Source organism: Accipiter gentilis, chromosome 21 (assembly GCF_929443795.1).
Source record: "Accipiter gentilis chromosome 21, bAccGen1.1, whole genome shotgun sequence".
NCBI classification, from domain to species: domain Eukaryota; kingdom Metazoa; phylum Chordata; class Aves; order Accipitriformes; family Accipitridae; genus Astur; species Astur gentilis.
Window position 1 is genome coordinate 11,412,067 of NC_064900.1, and position 25,476 is coordinate 11,437,542.

Sequence of the window (25,476 nt, forward strand, 5' to 3'; positions counted from 1 at the left end):
TTTAGACTTCTTTACTCAGAATTTTATATTTTGTTTACACCATCACTAAATAAATCCTACTACTCACAATCAGTACTAAATACTTCCTGAAAAATCTGTCAAAGATGGTATCAGCTGTTCATTATATTGCTTGTTTTAAACAGGCTTACTTACCAGCACTTACATTTAGGATCACTTCCTACAGCAAGGCCATGCTTTCAGTTTGTAAAGCTCAGAAGTCCTACCGTTTGTGCAGGATATTAACTTCATCCTGAAGTTAAGAAAATTCCAGCCAAAGTTTCAAAAGCCTGGGAGGAAAGGGTTTTTTGCCTACATTAAGTTGCACATGCTAGCACAAATACCACAGCATAGATATTTTGACCACACTAATTAAAAAAAAAAATAAAAAAATGCTCTGCCTTGTTTATAACAGAGATAAGCATAGGGGAGGACAATGACAGCATGAGAATTGGTTCAGGAAAAGCTTCACGTTCCATCTTCTGTGTAAGCAAGGATGATCAATTGCACTTAATTCAAAAGTCAGAGTTCAATTCCACAGCCTGTTTTATCCCAGAGGTGGGAAAGACTCCACTACTAGATCCAAACAGCACACGAGAAAAGCTTCCCAGTTTCAACAGAAGACAGACTTCACCAGAGAAAAGCAAGTGATAGGCACTGTCACTTGGAGTCAGTGGTGAAAGAGAGGTGGAGAGATGGAGAAGTGGGGGAAAGTGAAAGCCTAAAATAAACCACTAGCAGGGAAATAGAAAAAGATCAAAAAAATGCAGAATTAAGACCAAAAGAGAAGGGGAGTGGTAAGATGAAGACAACACATAATAGACTATGAACTGAAAAGCATCAACTCCAAACTGCTTACTATCTCATTGTCCCCAGAAAGTACACCAGCAATGAACTAGAGAACACAGAAAATATACACTATGGAAAAAGTAATACTGTTTTTACAGCAGGATTGTAATAATGTACAACGCTATTCAGAACCACACGCTGAATCGAAAACTTTCTCCAGATTATATAAATAAAAGGCAGCTACTTTCAGATAAGTACTGGAGTGCCCAATATTGAGACATGAGGTTGCTCTGAACTAAGACAGCTCATGAGTCTCTGCACTTGTAAAACAGACAATTGACAACCTGACATAACACAGATAATTAAAAATCGACTCTGTTGAAGAGCTATTCGTTGTGCTGGTGCCAGCTACTCTCTGCACTAAATGAGGGAGCCTGTGGGGAAAGAAAAAAAAGTCCAACAGCATATTGGATACAGCACGTAACAAGAATATTAAAACAGCACAGGGACTTTATTACAGAACTATTTTGAACACTGATAATATCAAGATGCCTAAAAGCAAAACCCCAGAACACAGCTATTTCTCTGCACGAATTAAGTGTAAAGATTCACAGGTTTTTCTACAGTGAAAAGAGCTATATATTTTGAACAAAATTTTAAACAGACATCAATTTATTTCCTAGTTCCATTAGCCACTATTCATTACCAATTGGAAAAGCACTGCCAGGAAAGAACACAAAAACACTGACAAAGTAGCTTGATGTGTCCATACATTCATTTGCTATGCAGCCCAACAGAGCTCAGCAACATTTGGCTTAGAACAGCACACCGAAGCAGCACGTTTTTCCAGGGGAAAAAACCAATCAATATTTATACACCGTGCTTATTACTGTGGATTCTATCATGTAAACTCCAAAGACTTGGTTACCATTTTCTGGGGACATGAACCTTATTGCTGCATGACCTTACTCTGGTGAGCAGCTTGACATTTTTGCCCTCCCATTCCACCATTTTAAAACAAAGTCAGACCAGCATTTATCAGTTTAATTAGTAACACACTTGACGTTTCCTACTTGAATTTCTTTACATGAGCAGTTTCTGCCAGAAAAGGAGCAAAAAACCCATTTCCTTACACTTTCCCCATGACCAAGAGACTTAAACAGAAATGAAACCATGTTTGCAAACTTACTTTGACACTCAAATTTCTTAACCCATTAGACTGAAGTAAAAACTGATGGTTAACGAAGCCTTCTTTCCCCATTGAGTTTGCAAAACTCTAATGAGACCCCTCACGTCAGCAATTCTGATAACATTCTTTTTTTTTTTTTTCTTTTTTTTTTGGCCTTCCTAACTAATAACTGCATTTTATGCAAAAAGGCAACCAAACTGCATGCTTTGTGCACAAAGTTGGCAGTCATCCCTGTAATTTACCTCACTTAGCAGAATACATAAAACACAGAAAACAGAGCAATTTATTTTTTATTCCCCTGGTCTTCACAGAGACCAGAACAACGTCTATAAATCTTACCTGTGATTAGGTCATGAAAACTATATTTCAGCAACAGGTTAAAATAGATACAACATCAGATGAATTGGAAAATTGCAACTGAACGTGCAAGGCTGTCCTTAGACGCAAGTTCAACAGATTCAGTAAGACACATCTATTACACAACTGAAAAACAAAGAATCTCAGGTATTTTAAAATCTAGCCATTACAAATGAGATAAAGGCAGTAATGCTACAGAAAAAGATATATATTAGATCACCCAAAATTCTGGCAGTTCTGCCAAAATACAGATACTAATGAAATAGTTCTGCCAACTGCTAAAAGACATGTTATTCATGTCACGTAAACTAAGGACAGGAAAGCGTTCTGCCACTCAAAAATGTGTATCAAATTCTTGTACTAGTCTTTCATATGAAAGTACATTTTTTTAAAGACCAAAATTATCTAAACAGTTATAGTATGAGCAATATATGAAACCCTGTTGGTGTACAGCAGAAAATGATAATGCTGACAACAGCTAGCATGCATCAGATAGGATTGTCAAAAACGTGCAGATCTTTTCAAAGAATGAAGAGAAGCATTGTAGGATTAGGAAAGTATTATCTAGTATTTAAGAAATATTTGTACATTCATATATTTTATTTTAGCATGCCTTCCCTAACAGATGCTACTTGCTGAAGAGTCATTCAAATGTGGTATTCTACTTGCTCAAATTCATATCTCCTCATAATTAGAAATGCCTCCACATATTTACTACACAAAGCACTTGCACCAATACGCTGATAAATACAGCTTTCAATGTAACATGTTCTAATTGATATAATCCATTTTATTTTTATGTTTATACCTTAGACATCAGGAAGCAACACTGTACAAATAATAATGGTATTCAGAAGAGTCAAAATTAACAAGATTACATCATAAAAGTGCTTAACCTATGAAGCACGCTGCTTGCCAGATGGCCAGTAGAAGAATTTACAGACAAAAAAGTTGACAGCGACTCCTATTTTGCTTTACATTTCCCTATATATATTTAGGAAGGTTAGTCACCAGCAAAAGTTGCATTCAGCTCCCAATACAGATGATAATATTTCTACCAAGACCATCAGAAGACCTATTTGCTATATAGCAGCTCAGTTTTTTTCAGATCAAAGCTTCCACAATTTCTACTTTTTCTTCTCAATTGATAGTTAGGCTACTTAAATTATAGTTTTTTTTGAGGCAGATCATATGCTAACTTCAGGTTTAAAAATCTTTACATATATTCATACATATGTATAAAATACTAAAATCTTAACAGAGCCCTATAAACTGAGGTTCACTGCTTCTGCACTTAACTTGCCACCACTTAGGCTGTGAATCATTGCAATCATATTGGAGTGTTTGTTCAATTCTTCCTTCTGTAGTTTTACAAGCGCTTCTTTTTCTTCCAAGCGTCCTTCCAACTGGGATTTTTGAACTTCCAGAGAAGATGCCTGCACAAACAAACAAAACACTACAGTTTCCTCCATTGTCAACTGAAAAACATACACAACAGTGAAAGCTGAGTGGCCTGATGGTGAATTTAAGCAAGTAATTAAAAAGCAGTTTTAAAATTACAAGCTTGTTTCAGATATCTTTCTCAGCTATACATTTGGTGCACATGAATGATTACAGCTACTGCCACACTTCAAAATGTTAGATATCATGGGAAAGCACCAACCCCCATGTTATTGTCCTATTTAAGCAGCAGAATTGTTCACAGTTAAGCCATCTACATTTCATTTCAAGTCCTATACCAGTAAATATTTACCATGAACAAGGGAAATATTTACTATATACTGGATAATATTTCCTGGAGAGATTAGACTTTGCTTCCAGGGAATGTAAATAAAGTGAATGCATTTGCCAGACTGCACACTTTGTGTTTGCTGATCGGTTTGCATGTAAAATGAATCTCTGCCTTGTGAGTTTACAGGTAGCCTAACCTACAGGCAAGGACAGATAGGCTGCACTGAAGTTTTGGGGATTTCATTTTGGTTTTTTAAATATTGAGCTGTTAACCTGGTATAGACAAACTGGTATCTCTTTTGAAAAAAGATACTATTTTTCTTAGCGATAAAAATAGATATTTTATTAGAATTTCAAAGATCAAGAAGAAAATCAGATGCATTTTGGAGCACACATGTAGCATATATACCTTAATTCAGCACATAAGAAAGGGGAGAAAGCAAGCCAATCCACATTTTACAGTAGTTAAAACTACTGAAGAGGAATGGGCTACATTCTCTTATTTAATATTGTACTACAGGTTTGTTTTGTTTTTTTTTTTTTTTTTTTCCAAACATTATGTACTCACACAACATGCCTCATTAGAATCTGACCCTGACTTCTTTTCTCTTAAATTCAAGCTCACCCACTCAAAACTCAAAAGGTATACAATTAAATTTGAGAGAATTTGTTCTTGTCCACTACATAGATTGTTCTAGTTTCTTTAGCTACTTTACCACTGAAATATTGATTTACCAACTCCATCAGTTAAATACGTATCTGAAATTCCAGTCTCTAGAATGCAGGTGCAAATAATTCCTTACCTTGATACTCAGTTCCTTCCTTGTTTGTTCCGTTTTACTTAATTCCTTTCTAAGAGTATCTATAGTTTGTTCCATATCTGTTTTTTCTTTCTGCTGAGCTTTCAGTTTTTCTTCCAGAACTTTTATTTTTTGTTGCAAGGCTTAAGAAAACGAACACATTAAAAGATGGGTTGCCAAACTTAGAAAAGAGATACTGCATTGCCTGGGAAACAAGTTTGGGTTTGGTGGTGGTGGTGGTTTTTGGGTTTGTTTTTTTTTTTTTGACTCAACATGGCTGCTAATAATTGAATTACTGCGTAGTGCCACCTACTGCTAAGTTTTAGTAGTTGCTGCCAGTCATTTGCGGAAGAGTTAAATTAAGCTCTTGTAATTTGCAATTCCTACAGAAACTAGTTCTAATGGACATGCTGTAAGAAGATCCTAAAGGGACATATGATGCTGTACAGAGATTCAGTGAAGTCCATGTAGTCTGGGAAATAAAGTTTATGTATCCTTCTAAAAAATAAAAAACTGCATTTGTTTCATTCAACTGTTAAATTGCATATCCCTGGCTAACTTTAAGGTTTATAAGTTACTTAATAAGATATATCTGCTTATCTAGAGCCCATAACACCACCACCTAGTTAATCTAGTTAGTTCTTTAGGTTCAGTGACCTTTAGGTAAGTGACTTACTTGCTATTTTGCCATCTCTCTCCTGTAGCTGTTGCTGTAATTCTTTTCTGTGATCCTCAGTTTCTATCAACTGTGCAGCAGTCCTAAAATTGCAGAGAAATAAATTTTGATGATCAAAGTGAGATATGCCACCATTTCTCTGTCCTAAGAAGCTAGAATGATTTTTGTATCATTTCCAATTGCTGTCAGGAGCTTCAAATGATCAAATGTATGAATTTATGAATTTGCAGGGTGGGAGCATAGACAGATTTTATCCCCCCCCCCCCCCCAATGAAACAGTAATTTCCCTTCTCTGATCATGGAGACACAGTAGAAACTACTAAAAAGGTTCATAACTGGAGCTTAAACACCAGAAACTATTGCTTTTGATTACAGCCACAAAGCATTCAAAATACCATGACAGAACTGAAATTGTCATTCAGCCCGAGTCAAAATTCACTGCCATTAGTGATTAAGGATGCTGGGATTTAGCTCTTAGTATGCTCCTGAATCGACAATACCATTTGTAAAACCTATTTCAGCTATTATCCATGCAAGCACATTTATGCATAAAGATTTTCCAATACCATTCTAAACATCTTCCTGATGTCACTCAGCAAAAACAACCATTTCATAAGGTATCACCATAGCCCATATACAGGTCTGCATCAGTCTTCACTAGTTAGGATAATATTTAGTTTCCACAATCATTTAATATATAGGTATTGTCATCTACTAGCATTATAGCTGTAACCTGGGAACTTTATGAAGGTAATGTACTTTTTCCATTAGTAGCTAGCCTAATTTCTAAGGCATATTCTATCTGCCACTTGCCTTGCCTAGATGACGTCTGCTGTCACTCTTGTTTACTTGTTTACCCACTTCCTATCTACCAGTTTCTAAGCTGCAGCCTCTAGCAAGGGGGGGTGGGGGGGGTGGGGTGTAGTGTATTTCCATGGTCTCCATTTTATTCGTGGCAGTTCGAGAATATCTGTATAATAAATGCTCCCCTGACCTGCCTTTAAAAAGGGGCATCTTTTGTCAGAATATCTCCCCAACTACACTGAGCTGCATCTTGCAGCAGTGAAAGTAAGTGTCCAAATTTATTTGGTAGCAAACTAATGCATCAGTATGAAAATGTTTCCATTTGAATCAGAACTCAAGGCAGTGATTTGGACTGCTCTGATTACTCACAAGGCAAGAGCCTGGAAGGACGAAGTGAACTTTGCAAGTCAAACCAAGAATAGCACTTTATTTCTAAACTGAATACAAGGCCTGCCTATGAGCATATTTTAAAGATATCTTCTGCAAAATTAAGCATTAAATAAAATTTCTCAAAGAGGAACCCTATTCCCTTAGTTACGTTGGTGAAAGGTACATCAGACCTCTATTTTAAGCCATCAAAAGGGAAAAAATAATTAGTCCTCAAGAAGACATAAGTAATGCTAGTTTTTTGGTTGAGGAATGATGTTTTATACCACAGACAGAAGAGCAACCACCACTATTTCTAATATAATCTTTAAATCTATTAGTTTAGTAGGGTGGTTTTGGTTTTTTTTCTGATCTGATAACATTACAGAGAAACCTTGCAGGCTAAAAGGGAATATGTGAAAAACTTTGGGTAATAACAGCATTTAAGAGTTCAACAACAACCAAAAAGATACCTCCTCACCCCACTAAATGCACCCAAGAATTGGGTTGTCTTCATTGCTCCTTTTAATTCCTCCTGTCACTGAAATCTGTGGGTACTCCTCCCTGCCCCCAACCAATACAGGAGCAAAATAAACCAAACTATGGATTTTCATCTAACATACACATATAAAGCAACACTGAAGGATCTTTTGTTTCCTCTAACTCTACTTCTCAGTCATTACTTAAAGCAGAATTGAAAAATTGAGACTACAGTGCTATTTAGTTTTAGTGTTTACCTTTTATTTGCTTTAAAAAGACCAAATTGAACTTACCTGTCATGCTGCTGCTTGAGTGATTCATTTAGTTTCTTCATTGCTTCCATTTGTTTATTTAGTGAATTGCATGTAATCTGTAGATCTTTACATTGTCTTTCAGTTGTTTCATACCTACAAATGAATTAGGGGGTTACGGTTGAAGAGTGTAAGTGCTTTTGAAGAGCTTTTACTTTAATAGTTTGTCAAATAAAAATACTTGACATCATCTGTGCAATCATCCCATTCAAGCTAAAAGCAAGGTGTTTCAGGCAGGGTGGGGAAGGGCGGTTCAGTTGAGTGGTAGTTTGTTGTTTGTTTGGGTGTTGTTTTGTTTTTTAAATAAGCATACTTAGAAAAAGGAAAAAAACCCCCAAACAAAGAAACCAAGCCAAGCTTCAGTGAATCCCTTACATATCCTTAATTATTAAAGATCAGGAAACAACCTTTCTCCAGCAGAAAACTCTTAGGAACTGACAGAACATACAGATGCCTTTATAAATTTATCATACACAAACTGTTATAAATTAGCTATTTGCAGTCACCTTTTAAGGGACCCTTTGAGTCAGTCTATGATCTCCAGCTGTCTCGTGATACTAAAGACTGAATGTATTGAAGACAATGCAATGTGCATTTAATACAAGTTTGAGGCAGATCTCATGCTCTAAGCAAATGTTTTTCTACTTTCCTACCAAAAGGAAAACTCTCTCCCCTGATGTCAGTTATCTGATTGTCTTTAAGGAACAGTATATTTAAAGTGCACAGATCACTTAGAAAGCAAGTTTTTGCTTTATAAACACATTGTAAGGATCAGAAATCTATTTTATTCCTTCTTTGGAGAGTTTACAACTGTTCAATACTAGATTGAGGCTGTTTTCTTTCATGTAAATTAGTCAAATACATGTTCACAGTGTACGGCTACATACAATTCAAGCACAAAAGCAGGCACTGCGACAGCGACTATACTAGCTACTTGCTCAAGAAACCCCATAATGGACAAAAGTCTTATACATTTTTCCTCCCTCAATGACTCCCTTATTGGGAGCAATATGCCTTCAAAATTGTCTAATACAATGCCTGCTCCCATTATTAAGCAAGAAACTCACTCTCAATTTTATCAGCTTCTTTGCCTTGCTGACACCTAGTGACGAGACCAGCTCATGTGAGTTGAAAAGCCAAAGCTTCTTAAAGCTTTTTCTTCCAAAGCACATTATATTTTCATAAAGAGTTTCTAACTTTATATACTTTTTGTGCCTCATGTCCTTTTTTAGCTTAAGATCCTAAAGAAATAATGCTTATAAATAATTTGGGACACACAATGTGCCTCCTTCCTCCCTACCTCACTTTAACCTAATTTCAGTCAAATTTGCTACAGAAGTGATAGAAGATGCAGACATACTGTTATTAGCTGCTTCACCAAACTATTTATAGCATGTCATCAAGACAGCATATAAGATCAAAGAAAGAAGCTGAGAGTATGTTATAATACTAATAGAAACTAAGCATTATTAATTTTGTTTGTTAGAGAACAATGCTCTCTTTAATACAAAGTTCATGCTATTTCCTGAACTGGACCTTCAACATCTACAACTTTAGTTCTCACTCCATTTAACATATTAACTTCTTGAATGACTTAAGTTAACCTCATTGACAAGCTTACAGAAGAAAGAAAAAAAACAATGAATTTTTCACTTAAAAACATGAAGTAGCATGTAATGTTGACCTTCTAATGCGCTTAGCCCAGTAAAGGGCTTCATCACTCTTTGGATACGAAGTATTCGCTTACAGCTCTTACGTGCCTTACCTCTGAAGAAGATCGACCGAGGATATTTTCAGTATTTCATGTTCTTCAGCAACTGTTTGTAATTTTCTGTTGTGTTGAAAGAGCTGTTCAATATCAGTCTGTGCTCTTTCAGATTCTACCTGCTGAGCTTTCAGCAAATCATTAAGTTCTTCATTTTTTCGTTCTGCATCCTTCAACACTGCAGCAAGAGTTCTTGCCTTTGAGTGGAAAGACACCCCCCACCAACAAAAAAAAACAACAACCAACCCACAATTACAAGCAATTCTGTTTCACAAGTCACTTTGTAATAGGCATATTTGAGACCATAAATCTAACACTAAAATGCCAGCAGCTACATTAAGAAAAGGATTTCTCTCACCTAGTATTAACTACAAATTAATTTGTTCACTAAATTCCTTTAGATCCCTTTATAGACAGTGGGAGGGGAGAGGAAAGAATAAAGTAAAAGGTGATACATTTTAGCTATGGATTTAGTAATCTGTAGCCCAATCTTTATTATAACCTTTAAAAATTGAAATGATTCTGAGTTTTCAATGCACACCTGCCATGGTTTTGGTTGGAGTAGAGTTTTTTTTCTTTCTAGTAGCTGGTATCGTGTTATGTTTTGGGTTCAGTATGAGAAGAATGTTGGTAACACACTGATGTTTTCAGTTGTTGCCAAGTAGTGTTTAGACCAAGTCAAGGATTTTTCAGCTTCTCATGCCCAGCCAGCAAGAAGGCTGGAGGGGCACAAGCAGTTGGGAGGGGATACAGCCAGGACAGCTGACCCAAACTGGCCAAAGGGGTATTCCAGACCATATGATGTCACGCCCAGCATATAAAGCTGGGGGAAGAAAGGATGAACGGGGGGGGATGTTTGGACTGATGGCATTTGTCTTCCCAAGTCACCACTACACGTGATGGAGACCTGCTTCCCTGGAGATGGCTGAACACCTGGCTGCCGATGGGAAGTAGTGAATGAATTCCTTGTTTTGCTTTGCTTGTGGGTGTGGCTTTCGCTTTACCTATTAAACTGTCTTTATTTCAGCCCATGAGTTTTCTTGCTTTTACCTTTCTGATTCTCTCCCCCATCCCACTGTGAGGAAGTGAGTGAGCGGCTGTGTGGTGCTTAGTTGCCGGCTGGGGTTAAAACACAACACCTCAAATATATACCCCATGGAAGCAAGCTTTATTTGAAAGTTCATCTCTGACAAGTGATTAAAAGGCACAAACAGGAAACAGTTCTTCATATACCAGCAAATTCTATATAGGATTCTAGTAAGCGGCTTTATTAATTTTCAAGATTACTACCATTAAATTAACACTAATGATTAACAAATGATAATCAGTACAGTAGGTTTGTTCTGTTGACTTCCTATAGGGGAAAGGATATTAAAAGAAAACTGTTCTAAAGAACAATCCAGAGGAAAACAGGGTGTTTATGATAAAAATTAAGACTGCCCTAACTTGCAAGCATACCTTACAGTTAAGCTGCATAGTTTCTACACATGCAATCACAGTTAAAGCTACCCAGACAATTATTACTCAGCCTCACCTCAGAGTCCCAGAAGGAAGCTCCTGCTACTTACCTCGGACTCAGCCTGGGCTCTCTGACATCGGTACTGAGCCATCAGCCTATCTGCCTGAGCCAGAGCTAATGTCTTTGCTTCCAAAAGGTCTTGCAGCCTAGTTTCTTTAGACTGTACATAGGAAGAACATTTTTCATTAATATTTTCTGAATGTACATACAGCAATGTACCCATACACATTAGGTTGTACTCACTGCTAACGCTGACAGCTTCTGCTCATAGACATCCATTATGTCAGATATCCTCATATCAGTGAATGGCTCCTTCATCTGTGGAAATGTTTTCCAATTACTGCTACTGTAAATTGGTATTTACTTATGTCCTGGTTTCAGCTGGGATAGAATTAACTGTCTTCCTAGTAGCTGGTACAGTGCTATGTTTTGAGTTCAGTATGCAAGGAATGTTGATAACACTGATGTTTTCAGTTGTTGCTCAGTAGTGTTTAGACTAAAGTCAAGGATTTTTCAGCTTCTCATGCCCAGCCAGTGAGAAAGCTGCAGAAAGTTGGCACAGGACACAACCAAGGCAGCTGACCCAAACTGGCCAATGGTGTATTCCATACCATGGGACGTCCCATCTAGTTTAGGAACTGGGAAGTGTGGGGGGGAAATCGCTGCTCGAGGACTAGCTGGGTGTCGGTCGGCGGGTGGTGAGCAATTGCCCTGCGCATCATTTGTACATTCCAATCCTTTTATTACTACTGTTGTAATTTTATTAGTGTTATCATTATTAGTTTCTTCTTTTCTGTTCTATTAAACGGTTTTTATCTCAACTCAGGAGTTTTACTTCTTTTTTTCCCGATTTTCTCCCCCACCCCACTGGATGGGGGGGAGTGAGTGAGCGGCTGCGTGGTGCTTAGTTGCTGGCTGGGGTTAAACCACGACACCTAGATAGGTAACGTGGGCCTAAAGAGCGCAGTAGTTTTGTGAAATCCACTTGTCCACTAGCTTTTTGAGTTCTTATGTCTGAGACTGCTCAAATGCATCCACCTGACTCTTTGTGGAAAGCTTGTGAATAATTGAACTACTTAGGCTGAATAGGATTCATCTGCAGAAGACTATCAGTCCAGCACTATGAAAAGGTAACATCACCACTCTAAAATGGTTCCCCTTGGTCTAATCTTTGCTGGAGAATTAGCAGTCCTCTCATAGGACACCTAAAGTAATTTGCCCTAGTATTAACAGCACAAAATACATATGGCTAAAAATCTCTGTTCATACTCCATGGCCTTCTCAACATACAGATTATCAGAAAAGGCCCAGGTAAGTTGTTCTGAAAGGATACTATCCAGAACAGAACTTACTATGTTAATCCACTGACTTAGTAGAGGAAATTTACCATATATGGTACAAGTCCTAAGTGTTTATTAAAATATATGCCTGAGTCAAGTGAGAATGCTACTTGGGGATTTCAGGATATTTTTTCTTAGGCAGTGCTACTATAACAGCAGTTTTCAGCAGCTGTTCATAAATGCTGATACATTACCAAGTACAAGCTATCCCAGCTGTTCATACAATGAACACCTACAGAAAAGCTACCATCTCTGCACCATTTTGAAGCATTATGTAAGAATTTCTTTGCATATTAACAGTTGCCCCTGCATGGCTCCATTTCTCAGCTCATTTTCCTGTCCCTAAAGTTGGAAACAAGTAGTTTCTTTTCCTGCTTGCAAACCTGTAATCTCTATGTCCTTTTAGATATTACTACTATAAGAAAAGTTTCTGTAAATTCCCTTCTCTCTCTCTGTACAGTAATACTATTAAAAGTGTTTACTCAATTATGTTTTAACACACATTTGAGCTTCATATAACATACAGAACACACACAGAGATGAAGTACTGCATATTTTAAAGTGAGTGCGTATATTCATTTTTAAAGGAAATTTCTACTAATTAGAAGGTCTAAGAAAAGATTCACTCAATTTCTCCCCTCAAAAATTGAAGCAGTTTTACAATCTGTCACATTACTGGAAGGTGCTGCACAAGTGCTGTTAGGCACCTGTGGCTGCTTTGACTTACATTGATATGTACACAGCAATGTACCTACAGACTGTTGCGTGCAGCCTCAAAAGTATGATCAATGGGAGCATCCCATGGCAGAGTACGAAGTAAGCCAATGAAGACTCACTTGACCTTTTTCACTATTATGCTAGCAGCTGCCTGGAACTGGTAGCTTGCCGAGTTCCATTCTTATCTGTTCCAAGAGAGGACCGTTGCAAAGCTAAGGCTGGAGGCAATGCCACTAATACAGATACCAAGCCGTTATCAGGCACATTCTGTTTGTTTTCCCAATCTGCATACTGTTCTTTTAAGCCAGAAGAAAATAGAAGCAACCACTCAGATCCATCACTCAGTCTAAAGCAGCTACAAAGCAACTAACTTGCTTTGAACAGAAAAAAGAAAGAGGAAATATAGCCAGTATCTGACAGCATGGCCCACAAAGAAGCATGCTATATGTGGTGCCTGTTTGAGTGTCTCATTCATAATGCATATTGCTGCAGAGGGAAGCAAAAACTTTCTTCTGAAGTAATAACAGTGCCTTTCCAAGAAGGCCACAAATACTAGATTCAGCTACAGGCAAGAAAAGGAAAATGTTCGTATGCGTGTTTAGGCATATAAGAAATGCACCATACTCTTCTAAAGCAGTATATGATCTCTATTTTATCACAGGCTATATCTTAGGAAGCAGGGGGTGGAGGCTCCTTGTAAACGTCCCAGCAAGTCTAAGCAGTTGTGACTATATCTGACACCTGTCTCCACATCTGACAACCAGAAGAGTGTGGGCAACCCCACTGGAGAAAGGGATCTCAATAAGGACCCCAGCTTCTGATGTAGCACAAAGAATTATTATTGAATTCTGCTCAGGAGCTCAATAAAAGGAACACATTCTAAATAGGTAGGAATCTAAACCGAACTCAGCTGATACGTGTGCTATAGCCTAACACTTGGATTTTAATTTCCGCCCCCCTCACGCTCCCCCGGAAAACAGTGTCAAATATTTAACAAGTGTATATAAATTCTACTAACCTGTAGTCCAGAATGAAGTTTTTTTATTAATTCCTGAATATTTGAAGTTGTGGATCCATCACTTGAAGGACAGGACCTCACTGAAGTAATGTTGGTCATGGGTGACTGCATTTGGATTCTTTTTGATGCATGCTCTGTTTCTTGTTGTCTGTAAGCATTATTTGCCGCAATGCTTTCACCAAGCCTATATAAACATAAAGGTTATAATGAAATAACCTGCTACAAATACCATTGCAAGAACTGAAGATAAGAACAATTTCATAACATGATCAACTTCACTCTCATTGGAAACAGATTACAGAACAGTCACATTTGTATTATCACACAACATTAAGATGAAGTATCAGACATGTGCCCAAACTGTCCGGAGATACAGAAAGCAAGAAAAAAAAAAAAAAAAAGAAAAAAAGAAAAAAAGAAAAAAAGAAAAGCCTGTCATGACTAACCTTTAGAAAGAAATGCAGTATCACACCAAAAAGGGCAGAACAGATCATCTGTCCCTTATTAGCCTGAGAAACAGGTTATTTCACATGTCATCATTCAACTTAACTAGGCCACTGTCTGTAAGTAGGAAGATTGAGAAGGTATTAAGTGTAAAAATAAGAAGATTGAATCATGAAAAGGCAGAGTGCTACCAATAAACCTTAGCTTTTCCTTGTCTGTGATACTATTTTACATATTATATTGAGTACCACACACTTCATTTTGTAAGTTTTCACCAAAATTTAAGTATGTAGATAAAAGTACAATTGGTTAATAAAATTTGTACAGGGAAGAGAACACAAAAGCTTAGACAGAAGTAATTACAATACCTATATTCCAGTGTCTCTATGTTACTTGAGGTTGGTATTTTTGAGGCAGCTACTAATGACATGTTCCAAATCAGAGAGAATGGTAAGTGAAAAGAGCAGATTTCTGAGGCACCAGTCAAAAAATCTTTTCTTCTAGATAAATTCCTTAGCTACTAAGTTATACCAAACACTTCACTGAAGTGCTGTCTCAATTGATTCCTAAGTGAACAGAGCCTATTTTTAACTTGCATTTATACACATGTTGTTTGGTTATTCCATTGTACAACTCTGGGCATATTGGATTGTACAGATCCATCATTCTTCCAGCTACACTATTTCTTACTGGCCATTATAAAAATGTTTCCTATATCCACAAAATCACGTGATCATAGAATAGTTGAGGTTGAAAGGGACCTCTAGAGATCATCTAGTTCAACTCCCCTGCTCTAAGCAGGTTGCCCAGCACTACATCCAGTAGTTTTGTCTGTCTCAAAGGATGAAGACTCCACAACTTCTCTTGGCAACCTTTTCCAGTGTTTTATTCCCCTTATAGTAAAAGTGGGTTTGTCTGGTTTTTTTTTTTTAATACATTTAAAGAAATTAAAAAGTTTTTTTTTTTTTTTTCTTCTTATATTTCAGTTTGTACCTACTTCTTGTCCTGTCAATGGATACCACTGAGAAGACTCTGGCTCCATCTTCTTTGTTCATTTCCATCAGACTTTTATACACATTGATAAGATCCCCTGCCAAGTCTTCTCAAAACTAAACAATCCCAGTTCCCTCAGTCTCACCTTGTATGAGACACACTCATCCCTCAAATATCTTAATGGCCCTTCACTAGACTCACTCTAGTATGTTTGTATCTCTTGTACTGGGGAGCCCAGACCTGGACACGCCACTCCAGATGTGGTCTTGCCACAGCTGAGCAGAGGGGAATGACCACCTCCTTCAACGCCCCAGCAGTACTCTTCCTAATGCAGTCTAGGGTGCTATTGACCATCTTTTCCACTCTTGAAGACAGAAGTTATATTTGCTTTCTTCTAGTCCTCAGGAACCTCTCCCAGTCACCATGATTTTTCAAAGATAATCTGGGGTGGCCTTGCAATGACATCAGCCAACTCACTAAGCACTCGTGGGTACATCCTGTCGGGTGTCATGGACTTCTGTATGTTCAGTTTGTTTAAATGGTCCATAACCTGATCCTCTGCCACGCAGGCCAAGTCTTCCTTCCTCCAGACTTTCCCATTGCTCTCAGAGACCTAGGATTCCGAAAGGCAAATCATATCAGTGAAGACCAAGGTGAACATGACATTGAGTATATCAAACTTTTCCATGTCCTTTGTCACCAGTTCCCCTGCCCCATTCAGCAGAAAGGCACACTGTCTTTTGCTGCTGGCATACTGGTAGAAGGCTTTCCTGTTGCCCTTCACATCTGTCACCAGGTTCAACTCCAGGTGAGCTCTGGCTTTTCTAACCCCATCCCTGTATACTGGGACACTTTGTCTATCTTCCTCCCAGGTCATCTGTTTCTGCTTCCACCTCTTGCATGCTTCCTTTTTATATTTGAATTTTGTCAAGCACTCCTTGCAGGCCTCCTGCCGTGTTTGTTTGATTTTTCTGCTTGTTGGGATGGGATGGACCATTAAGGCCTTGAAGAAAATGATCCTTTGGGGAGGAGGGGTGAAGGGGATGGGGCAGAAGGTGAGAAAAAAAATAATCAACAACAACAACAACAAAAATCAACCGGCTGTTCTTGACCCCTCTTCTCCCTGGGGCTATATCTCATGGGATTCTTCCAAGCAGATCGTGAAAGAGACCAAGATCTGCTCTCCTGAAGTCCAGGGTTGTGTTCCAACTTTTTGCCCTGCTCCCTCCTCTCAGGAACTTGAGCATCACCATCTCATGGTCACTGCAACCAAGGATGTCACTGACCTTCACATCCCCAAACAGTTCTTCCTTGTTTGTAAGCAATCAGGTCCATCAGGATGTCTTCTATCATCTGCTCTTCAATACTCTGTGTTAGGAAATGTTCATCAAAGTGCTTCAGAAACCTCCTGGATTGCTGGTGCCCTACTGTGTTACCTCTTCAGCAGATAACCAAGGTGCCTAAAGTCTCCTACAAGGACCACAGTCTGTGAACATGAGGCTTATTACAGTTGTCTAAAGGCTTCATCTACTACTTTTTTCCGATCCGGCAGTCTGCAGCAGACACCCACTAAAACGTTGCCCACTTTGGTCTGCCTCCTAATCAGAACTCAAACTCTCAGCTGGTTTATCTGTCCCAAGGCAGAGTTCCATGCCTTCCCTCTACTCTCTCATAAAAAGGGCAACTCTCCTTCCTCACCCTTCTGGCTCATCATTCCTGAAGATTCTGTATGCATCCATTGCAGCACTCCAGTCATGTGAGTCATCCCACTACAGCTCTGTGATTCCATAGCCCTGTAACTGCACGCAGACTTCCAGTTTCTCCTGTTTCTTCTCAAATGCTGCGTGCATTATTTTGCAGGCATTTCAGAGAGGCACCCCACCTCACTGATCTCCCAGGAAGAGCATGAGGGTTTTTCCCCCCCAATACTATCCTGTAGGCTATCTCTTATTTATGTGCACATTGGGGTGACCCAGCTTTAGTTCTAGTGTGTAATTGTACAGTTCTTCCTGTTCACATAAACCCAAAACCTTTGTTTTCCAACTGTCCTGGTTTCAGCTGGGATAGAGTTAATTGTCTTCCTAGTAGGTAGTATAGTACTATGTTTGAGTTAGGTATGAGAAGAATGTTAATAACACTGATGTTTTCAGGTGTTGCTAAGTAATGTTTAGACTAAAGTCAAGGATTTTTCAGCTTCTGATGCCCAGCCAACAAGAAGGCTGGAGGGGCCCAAGCAGTTGGGAGGGGACACAGCCAGGATACCTCACCCAAAGTGGCCAATGGGGTATTCCATACCATGTGACATCACATCTAGTGTATAAACTGGGGGGAGGTGTGTGTTGGGGAATCACTGCTTGTGGGCTAACCAGGCATCAGTTGGCAGGTGGTGAGCAAGCGCATTGTGCATCACTTGTATATTCCAATCCTTTTATTATTATTATTATTATTATTCTTGTCATTTTATTAGTGTTATTATCAGTATTTAGTTTCTTCTTTTCTGTTCTATTAAACCATTCTTATGTCAACCCATGAGTTTTACTTTTTTTTTTTTTCCCTCCCGATTCTCTCCCCCATCCCACTTGGTGGGGGAAGTGAGTGAATGGCTGCATGGTGTTTAGCTGCTGGCTGCGGTTAAGCCACGACACCAACCCAGTCTACCACTTCCTCACTTGATTGTTGGTCATCTTTTCCCCTCCCTTGTCACTTTTAGTTTAAAGGTCTCCTCATCATGTTAGCCAGACCTTGATCCTGAGTCTCATGGTCATGGAAACCAAACCAAAACTGTTTCCGACACTGGTTGCACAACCAATTGTCCACTTCTCTCTCCTCAAGCCCTTCCCCTCTCCCTGGTGGAATCAAGGGGAGTATCACCTGTGCCCCCATGGCTTCCAGCCATTGCCATCATAGAAGTCTCCATTTCCCAACCCAATAGGCATAGATTCTGTCTGCCCCTCCTTTGGTACATCTGGAGTCTCAGACACTTGAACCTGAAGGTCTTGAAGAAGGATCTGGTCAATCTCCTTTTCATCATTTCTGATACTCACAAGCTGCTGACCTCCTGCAGCTCCTTTACTTGGCACCACAGATCCTCAGCAACTGCACACCTGCTGTCAGCTAGAAGTCCACCTCCTACTGGCCCAGTCTTAGTAAGAGATCCCAAGCACTCCCTGTATCCTCAGAGCTCCAGAGCCGCATACCTCTTCTGAAACCCTATTTGGGTTGGTGCTTCAGCTTTCAAAATTTATTTTGTACCTGTTTGTGATGATTTTACAGACATTCCTCTACTTAACATACCCTACCCCCAGCACCCCCCCTGCATTTCTCTCCTGAAGTCTAAAGCTAACTAGATATATTGATATTATTGATATGTAGTACTACTTGGTAATTATAAAAACAGCACTGATGTTTTCAGGATGAACACAGTTTTAGACTGTTATTACTGTATTCTTATCACTGGCCTGTTTTGGGGTTATGATAGAAAAACAGTACGATTCCCTATGGTGTGGGGATAACCATGATTTGGTTAGGTCATCTTCCTTTACTTTTTTTCCCCCTCTGTATAAGTAGTAGTTCAGTCACTGTTCCAATATAAACTAGTTATGTTACAAATCTTTCATGCGAGAAAAGCAGCTCAAATGCCAAAAAGGCATCTGATTTGGAAGTCCTTTCAAACAATTCCCATTTTGTTAGCAGAGCTTTTTAAAAACAAAAAAGGGAAGAAGTGTCACATTGGTTTTCTAGGTTGCAAAGACTGTGATGGTTTTTCCTATTTTATTATGTCTGCAGAAATAAGGACTCCATCAAATAGTTTCTCAATACTTTTTCCCCTATTTAGGCCACCTTAGATACTACCTGAACTACCATCTGCCCACGTCTTATCCTATTCTGTTCTTTCTTGGAAGTTACTGCAAAAGGGTAAGCAAAGCTTTAGGAACTGAAGAGTGATGTGTCTGACAAAGTTCAGTAGAGAGAGAAATCTGACAGTCAGAATATTAGATGCACTCCAATTAGTAAGTTGCAAGCACAGACTTCAGACAAAAAGAACCCTGAAGGACAGAAGTCAGTTACTACTATGCTTTCTAGGATCTGATATTAATTGAATATCATCAGCATTTGAACTACTTCCTCTGGCCTCCAAGATCACTACTGTCTCTTAAGTGCAGATAAAGAAGAAAGAAGCCAATTTTTCCTAAAGTTTCTGTCTCTGATGAACCAAAAGTAATATGCCAAGAAACATGAATATCACTAAGCCCATAAAAATGTCAAATCCTACTAGACTAATCACAAAAATAAACTTACACTATGGCAGGAAAATCTGGTAAGGGTGCAGCCTCAAACAGTATTCTAAGTCCCACTTGGACTTGCTCTCTGTGGTCTGATGTTAAAGCAAACGTCAAAGGCATAATCAAGCGTTGATCCTAAAAGAGAAACTACTTCTGTCAAAACAAGATATAACAGTCAACAACAAAAAAAACCCCAAACCACCCAGCCATCACACTATCAAAGCACGTGAGCACAGAAGTGTTTTATTCAAAACTTAAGCTACCTTCTTAAAGTTTGCCCTTCTAAGTTTCTGAGCCTGAAGTCAATGGAAGAAATTTTAAAAACAGTTTATGCTTCGGAGTATTTAGAAACATGTTTTCCCATTAAAGCCAATGCAACAGGTAAAGAAGCTGCTTAATTGCTTCAAGTTTTCAAGTGCTTGGTTTCCATGATAAAGGGTCACAAGCTTAAGTTTTATAAGGATTTCCTGAGGACTGTGAAACTCTTGATTGCTACCCATTAAATTACATAATTCTCATTATTGAAAGAAACCCCTCCAAAACAGCATGAAGTATTTGACTGTCTGGATTACTTTTCAATCAACAAAATAAATTGTTAAGGTATGACTAATAGTTACCAGAAACTGTTTTGACTACGCAAAGTCACAAATTAGACATCTATATCTAATAATAACCAACCTCACAAATAATTACATGGTTGTGATAACTTTTTTCTAGTTTGCCATCTTTAAACTGCAGTCCTAATGCAGTCTTAAAAGGATAATACTTACTAGGCAGCCAAAGTACGATTTCACAGGCATTACTGAAATAAATGATTGGAGCAAACTGCTCTTTTAGAAAAACTAACAATGAAACAACCTTTAAGAATTGTGTCCAGGGGGCTATATTTTCCCTAGAAGTTTTACCACGTCAGAGACAAGCATCCAAAACATTCAGAACTAAGCTATGGTAGTGCAGTGACACCATCCTTCACAGATATGTTTCTTAAGACATTTTAAAGTCATACCTGTAAGATTTTGTAGAAGCTGACCTCCATACCAGGTACATCCTGCTTCAGTCTGCTCATGAGATCAAGCGTTTTCAAAATAGTATCAGCAGCAAGTTTGCTTTTAAACATAAAAATAGAAAAGCAAAGTGGGCGAGAAAAAAACCTGGCAGAAAAAGGCTTGTCAAATCAGCACTGATAAACAAAATCAGTAAATTTTAAAAAAATTAATAAATACCTCCACAAAGAAATTAAATGTGTCTAGTAAGGCAACAATGCCAATACCAAGAGAAATCACTGAATTCCTTGGACATGCTGCTGAGCTTCTCCAGCATGCCAAGGATGGCAACAGTGAAGACCAAAAAAATAAATAAATAAATCACTTTCAAGTTGAAAGTGAGGAGGGTTTAATTGTAGGTTCCATTATATTTCACTGGTTTTTGGCTATATAACTATTAGTTATATCAACATTCAGGTTAATGACACTGAGCTGAAAGAATGTATATTCCATTTTCAGTGCAATAATTCCCTCCCAGACTGATGTGTGATTTTTGAACTCTTCTTTCATAAAATCAAAATGAAAAATGAGGTGCCATAAGCAGTTCTGGTAAGCTTCAACTTGGGTAAGTTTGAACTACTGCATGAGGTTTAAGGTCACTGTTCTACATAAGTGGATCTCCAGGTTATGCTGAAAACAATATCTGAATGTTTAAGCTAGGTTTTACTTATTGAACTGACCAGCAACATTACTTTCTATTGCCACAAAAATGCTAAGTTTGATTTAAAACCAGTATTGATTTACATGCATTTAAATGGTACTTTCAACTACAATATACTTTCCATTGGAAAAACATCACAACTCTCATACAAGTCTTGCTAAATTAGATTTTAGATAAAATTTATATGCTCACCACATTTTAGAGTCCACAGCTTTTGTCCCAAAACCAGTATCAATCCCACTATAGGTAAATTGGTGTTCTATTAGAGAAGTACATTGGCTGGCAGTCAGTACCTTTGAGGCATGCATTTTCAGTATTTCATCTCTACAGAGCAGTAGACTGAGTTAAGAATAAACTCAGTATACCTACACTTTGGTGCTACTGGCACCAAAAGGCAACTTTTTCCAATAATAAAGGACACAAAAGTTAGTGTATCAAAGCACAAGTGCCTCCAAAAATGCTTTTAAAACCCAACTACATAAACTACTTAAGTCATGGTTAACTCACAAACCAAGAAAGCTTCACTTTTCAATTAAAACATTAAAACATTAAAATACTTGACCAATTAAATAACTTGGAAACTAAGGGAAACCACTATAAAATAAGTGGCATAAAGAAGAATTATGAACAAAAGGCAGTGAACAATCAGTCCCTAATACAAGGACAAGTTATCGAGGAGCAAAGTGAGACTTCACAGAATTCAGCTTAGATAAGAAGGACTACATCCTGCAGTCATGTCCTCCTTGCTACATGACACTGTGGACACTAAGGAATCCAAGAGGAGTGTAAAACTGTATCATTCCACTGATCTAAATTTCTATCATATTTAACTGGGACCTGCACTTGACTTAGCTAGGGAAAAATACTATACTGATCAAGAAAATGGCCAAACTCCCCTTACAATTTCAACAGAAACCACTCATCTTCATTTTTGATCTGCAAAGTGCTTCTATACTGTTCAATAGCCACCACATTTTATCCTGCACCACTGTATTACAAAATAATTTCACAGCAATTAGAAAGCTACTTAAGGTCTTTCAAGATGGACAGTCCTAAATAAAATTAGGGCAGTTATTGTCTAAAAGCTATTAAAGTGATCCAAGATGGACATTTCTTCTAACATCTTAGAGCACATCACGGTGGAGCAATAATAAATTAACTGCCAATAGGCACATAAAAAGGATATTTGTCAGGACATCAATAGCCTTGATTATTCTTTGACACTTTTTCTTCACTAATAGCTCATCCACAATCTGTTCTGGCATCTGAAGATGATCAAGAAGAACAGGCAGCAAAAGATCCACAAAGTGTTCGGCTGAGGCACTGTTCCCACTATTAATAACATCCTGTAATAGGAACATTGTATTTTATGTCAATGTATAAAACTACGGAACAAGGAAGCTATGCCTACTCTACCCCTTCCTCCACCAGTCTGTCTTCTAGATTTCCAACCCTCTTGCTATTTCGGGTTTAAACCTGAGTCTTAAGACTGCTGATCAGTATCATTACAGAGAACAAAGTTTAACAAAGAGCACAGAAACAGCAGAAACTTCCTCACTTCTACAAGTCCTAGAAAGCCATTCTTTGATAGCTTTGTATCTACCTCATGACTTTATGAGCTACCACATCTTCCACTTAACTTTCAACACAGAGATATTTCTAAAATATAGCATGTTTTTTAAAGAAAAGTTTTGTTAGAAAGCATGGAATTCTAGAACAGTAACAATATTTTATTTCAGGTATATTTTTGCATGCTATTTTTCAAGTAAAATGCTAATAATTGTTTAAAAAATAAATTAAAAATATAGCTGCTAAGAAGCTCTTAAACTCAATTATCAGTCTTGGTACCTCAAAAATCTCTTTGAATAGTTGCAATGCTAGAACTGAACAGTCTTCAGAGCCTTCCAATGGCTGGTTTGACAAGTGCACCAGTGCAACAGATGGTTCAAAAGTCTTTGAGCAAGTCACAAATCTGGTATTTCCAGACACTGGCAGGCCAGATGGTTCCAATATTGCCTGCCGCAGGGTATGACGCAGTTCTATCACAGAACAGAAGGCAAGCAGCAACTCCAAGATCTGCGTGAAGTGAATGAGAGTTCAAATGCTTTTAAATCAAGTACTTGTACAGAAATTGCAACGCCCATAGCACAAGTCTGAAGAGATATGTAAGTTCTATGCAACTCCTTTTAGCACCTTAAAGTTTTCGAAAGAATAGTTTTCTTTCCTTAAAGCCAAGTCAGCAGCAGAAACACAGTTCGTTAGACCGGTGAAGGCTTCTGACAGTATTCAGTGTATTGCTTTCTCCTTTTTTTTAAAAAAAGCATGACTGTTGGCTAGTGATCTAATAAGCAGTAGAAATGCATATAAAGTCAGAATGAAGAAAGCTATGGAAGGAAAAATATGCTGCGACACAAATGGATGCACACACAGAGGAAAGCACCCTGGAAAGCTCCTTGTCAATATGTCTTTCTAAATAAAACCAACAAACAACAAGAAATCACATACACAGAAACACTAGCATTTATTATTTACTATGATGTGAAACACATTCATTAAAAAAAGCTTAAGATTTGTTTCACAGATGTATTTAGCCCAAATATTTTCACAACATTTCATATTTTAGCCTTTAGCAACAGATAGCCAATGCTTCATTTACATAAGGTTGTAGTGAGATAAAGTTGAATGTAACGGTTAACTCTTTAACCAAATGTGGCATCAATTTGCTCAACCAACATGGCAGAACTTAGTCCTAAGTCTTTGAAATTCGCATCATGGTTGCCTGATCATCAGTTCAATGTCTGAGTAGTATTAATTCAAGTTTTAGCCAGTGAAGTGGGGTACACACTGCATTTCTGGTACATCCCCCAAATTTCTTATTAGCCAAAGCACAAGAGGCGTTTATGCTGGCTTTTTGCCTTTATGTCTGTTGCCTGAAAGCAGACGCACGTATTCTGGCGAAAAACCCAACCATTACAAATTCAACCTGACAGCCTTTTGAACAACTAGAAAACATAAACTTGGTGAATTACCATAGGTCACTTAAGAGTCCTGAAGACAATGTATTTCATTATGAGCCCTTGTACACAAGGAACCTACATATGACTACAGAAGTGGAACTAGATTAGGAGTTTTACCCTCTTATTCTTAAGCTGAAAAAGTATAAATACCTTAAATGATGAATCAGGATCCCTTCCATGAAGAAGATCTAATACTTGACCAAGGCATGAGGTAAAGTGCTCATATCTACAGCATACATAGAGAAGAAAAAAACAATATTGGAATTTCACACTCAGACATTTATACCCACTGATGAATGCAAGTGCTCTATTCTCCCTCTTACCCCCAAACACTTTGAGTACAGGGATAGTTTTGATAATGTAATTTCTATTTAAAATAGACTAAGCTTTAAAAATATTCTAAGAATGAAAGCAAATTGCTTAAAATAAGCCAAGATTCTCCAGCTATTTTTACTGCTAGATTTAGACTGAAATTCAGCAAATAAATTCTGCTAACTGAATTTGCAGAACCACTAGTCAAGCTCTCCACAGAACTACTCTGTAATGCCCTCCAGTAAAATTATTACAACTTCAACCATACTATTCCACTTCCAGATAATACAGGCTACTCATCACGTTGTCTGACTACTGATACTGTCCAGACAAAGACTTACTGAACACACTATTAAATATTCCTAAATGACAATGAAGAAACAGATTTTGATTCACGCTTCTGTGTGAAATTAGTAACACAAAAATCCTTTAGTTTCAGGTGCAGCAGTTATAATCAAGTAGTAACATTCAAAAAGCATCTAGGGAATTTTCTTCCAATGCTTGGTTCAGAATGCAAATAGCATACAGCAAAGAAACTGAATAAGAGCTTCAGAAAAATATCCTATACTTTTAAGAGAAGTCATACCTGGTAAGATAATCTGCAACTTTGGGGTTCTTCAGAAGATCCATGAGTAGATCAACAGAGTATTTTCTTGTTAGAGTACCATCTCCATTTACAACAATATTGAATATTAACTGAAATGTCTGATGAATATTTCGAGCATGAAAGAGCTGAAAGGAAGAAGAAAGTTATGTATGGGCACATACTTACTTTGCTGGGTCTCTTGCTTATTAAAACTAGCTGGAATTAGAATTTCATTTGGCCAGTGTGACTATTAGTTTTATCCACAATTTAAGAATAGA

At 38.0% G+C, this 25,476-nt stretch overlaps 1 protein-coding gene across 2 annotated transcripts in view; it reads right to left on the reverse strand.

Moving 5' to 3' along the window:
- Positions 1–1,278: 1,278 nt before the first annotated feature.
- Positions 1,279–25,476, reverse strand: part of CIP2A (cellular inhibitor of PP2A) — a 31,482-nt gene continuing 7,284 nt past the window's right edge. For both annotated transcript variants that reach the window (XM_049824274.1, XM_049824276.1), the window contains 15 exons: positions 25,199–25,344; positions 24,451–24,526; positions 23,132–23,359; positions 22,470–22,629; positions 21,476–21,617; positions 20,586–20,685; positions 19,596–19,714; positions 13,860–14,043; positions 11,028–11,102; positions 10,834–10,944; positions 9,266–9,462; positions 7,483–7,596; positions 5,540–5,622; positions 4,867–5,006; positions 1,279–3,768 (listed from right to left, as the gene is read on the reverse strand). In XM_049824274.1, coding sequence (XP_049680231.1) covers positions 3,598–3,768; positions 4,867–5,006; positions 5,540–5,622; positions 7,483–7,596; positions 9,266–9,462; positions 10,834–10,944; positions 11,028–11,102; positions 13,860–14,043; positions 19,596–19,714; positions 20,586–20,685; positions 21,476–21,617; positions 22,470–22,629; positions 23,132–23,359; positions 24,451–24,526; positions 25,199–25,344 — 2,046 coding nt within the window. In that variant the 3' untranslated portion in view covers positions 1,279–3,597. The remainder of the gene's footprint in view (positions 3,769–4,866; positions 5,007–5,539; positions 5,623–7,482; positions 7,597–9,265; positions 9,463–10,833; positions 10,945–11,027; positions 11,103–13,859; positions 14,044–19,595; positions 19,715–20,585; positions 20,686–21,475; positions 21,618–22,469; positions 22,630–23,131; positions 23,360–24,450; positions 24,527–25,198; positions 25,345–25,476) is intronic.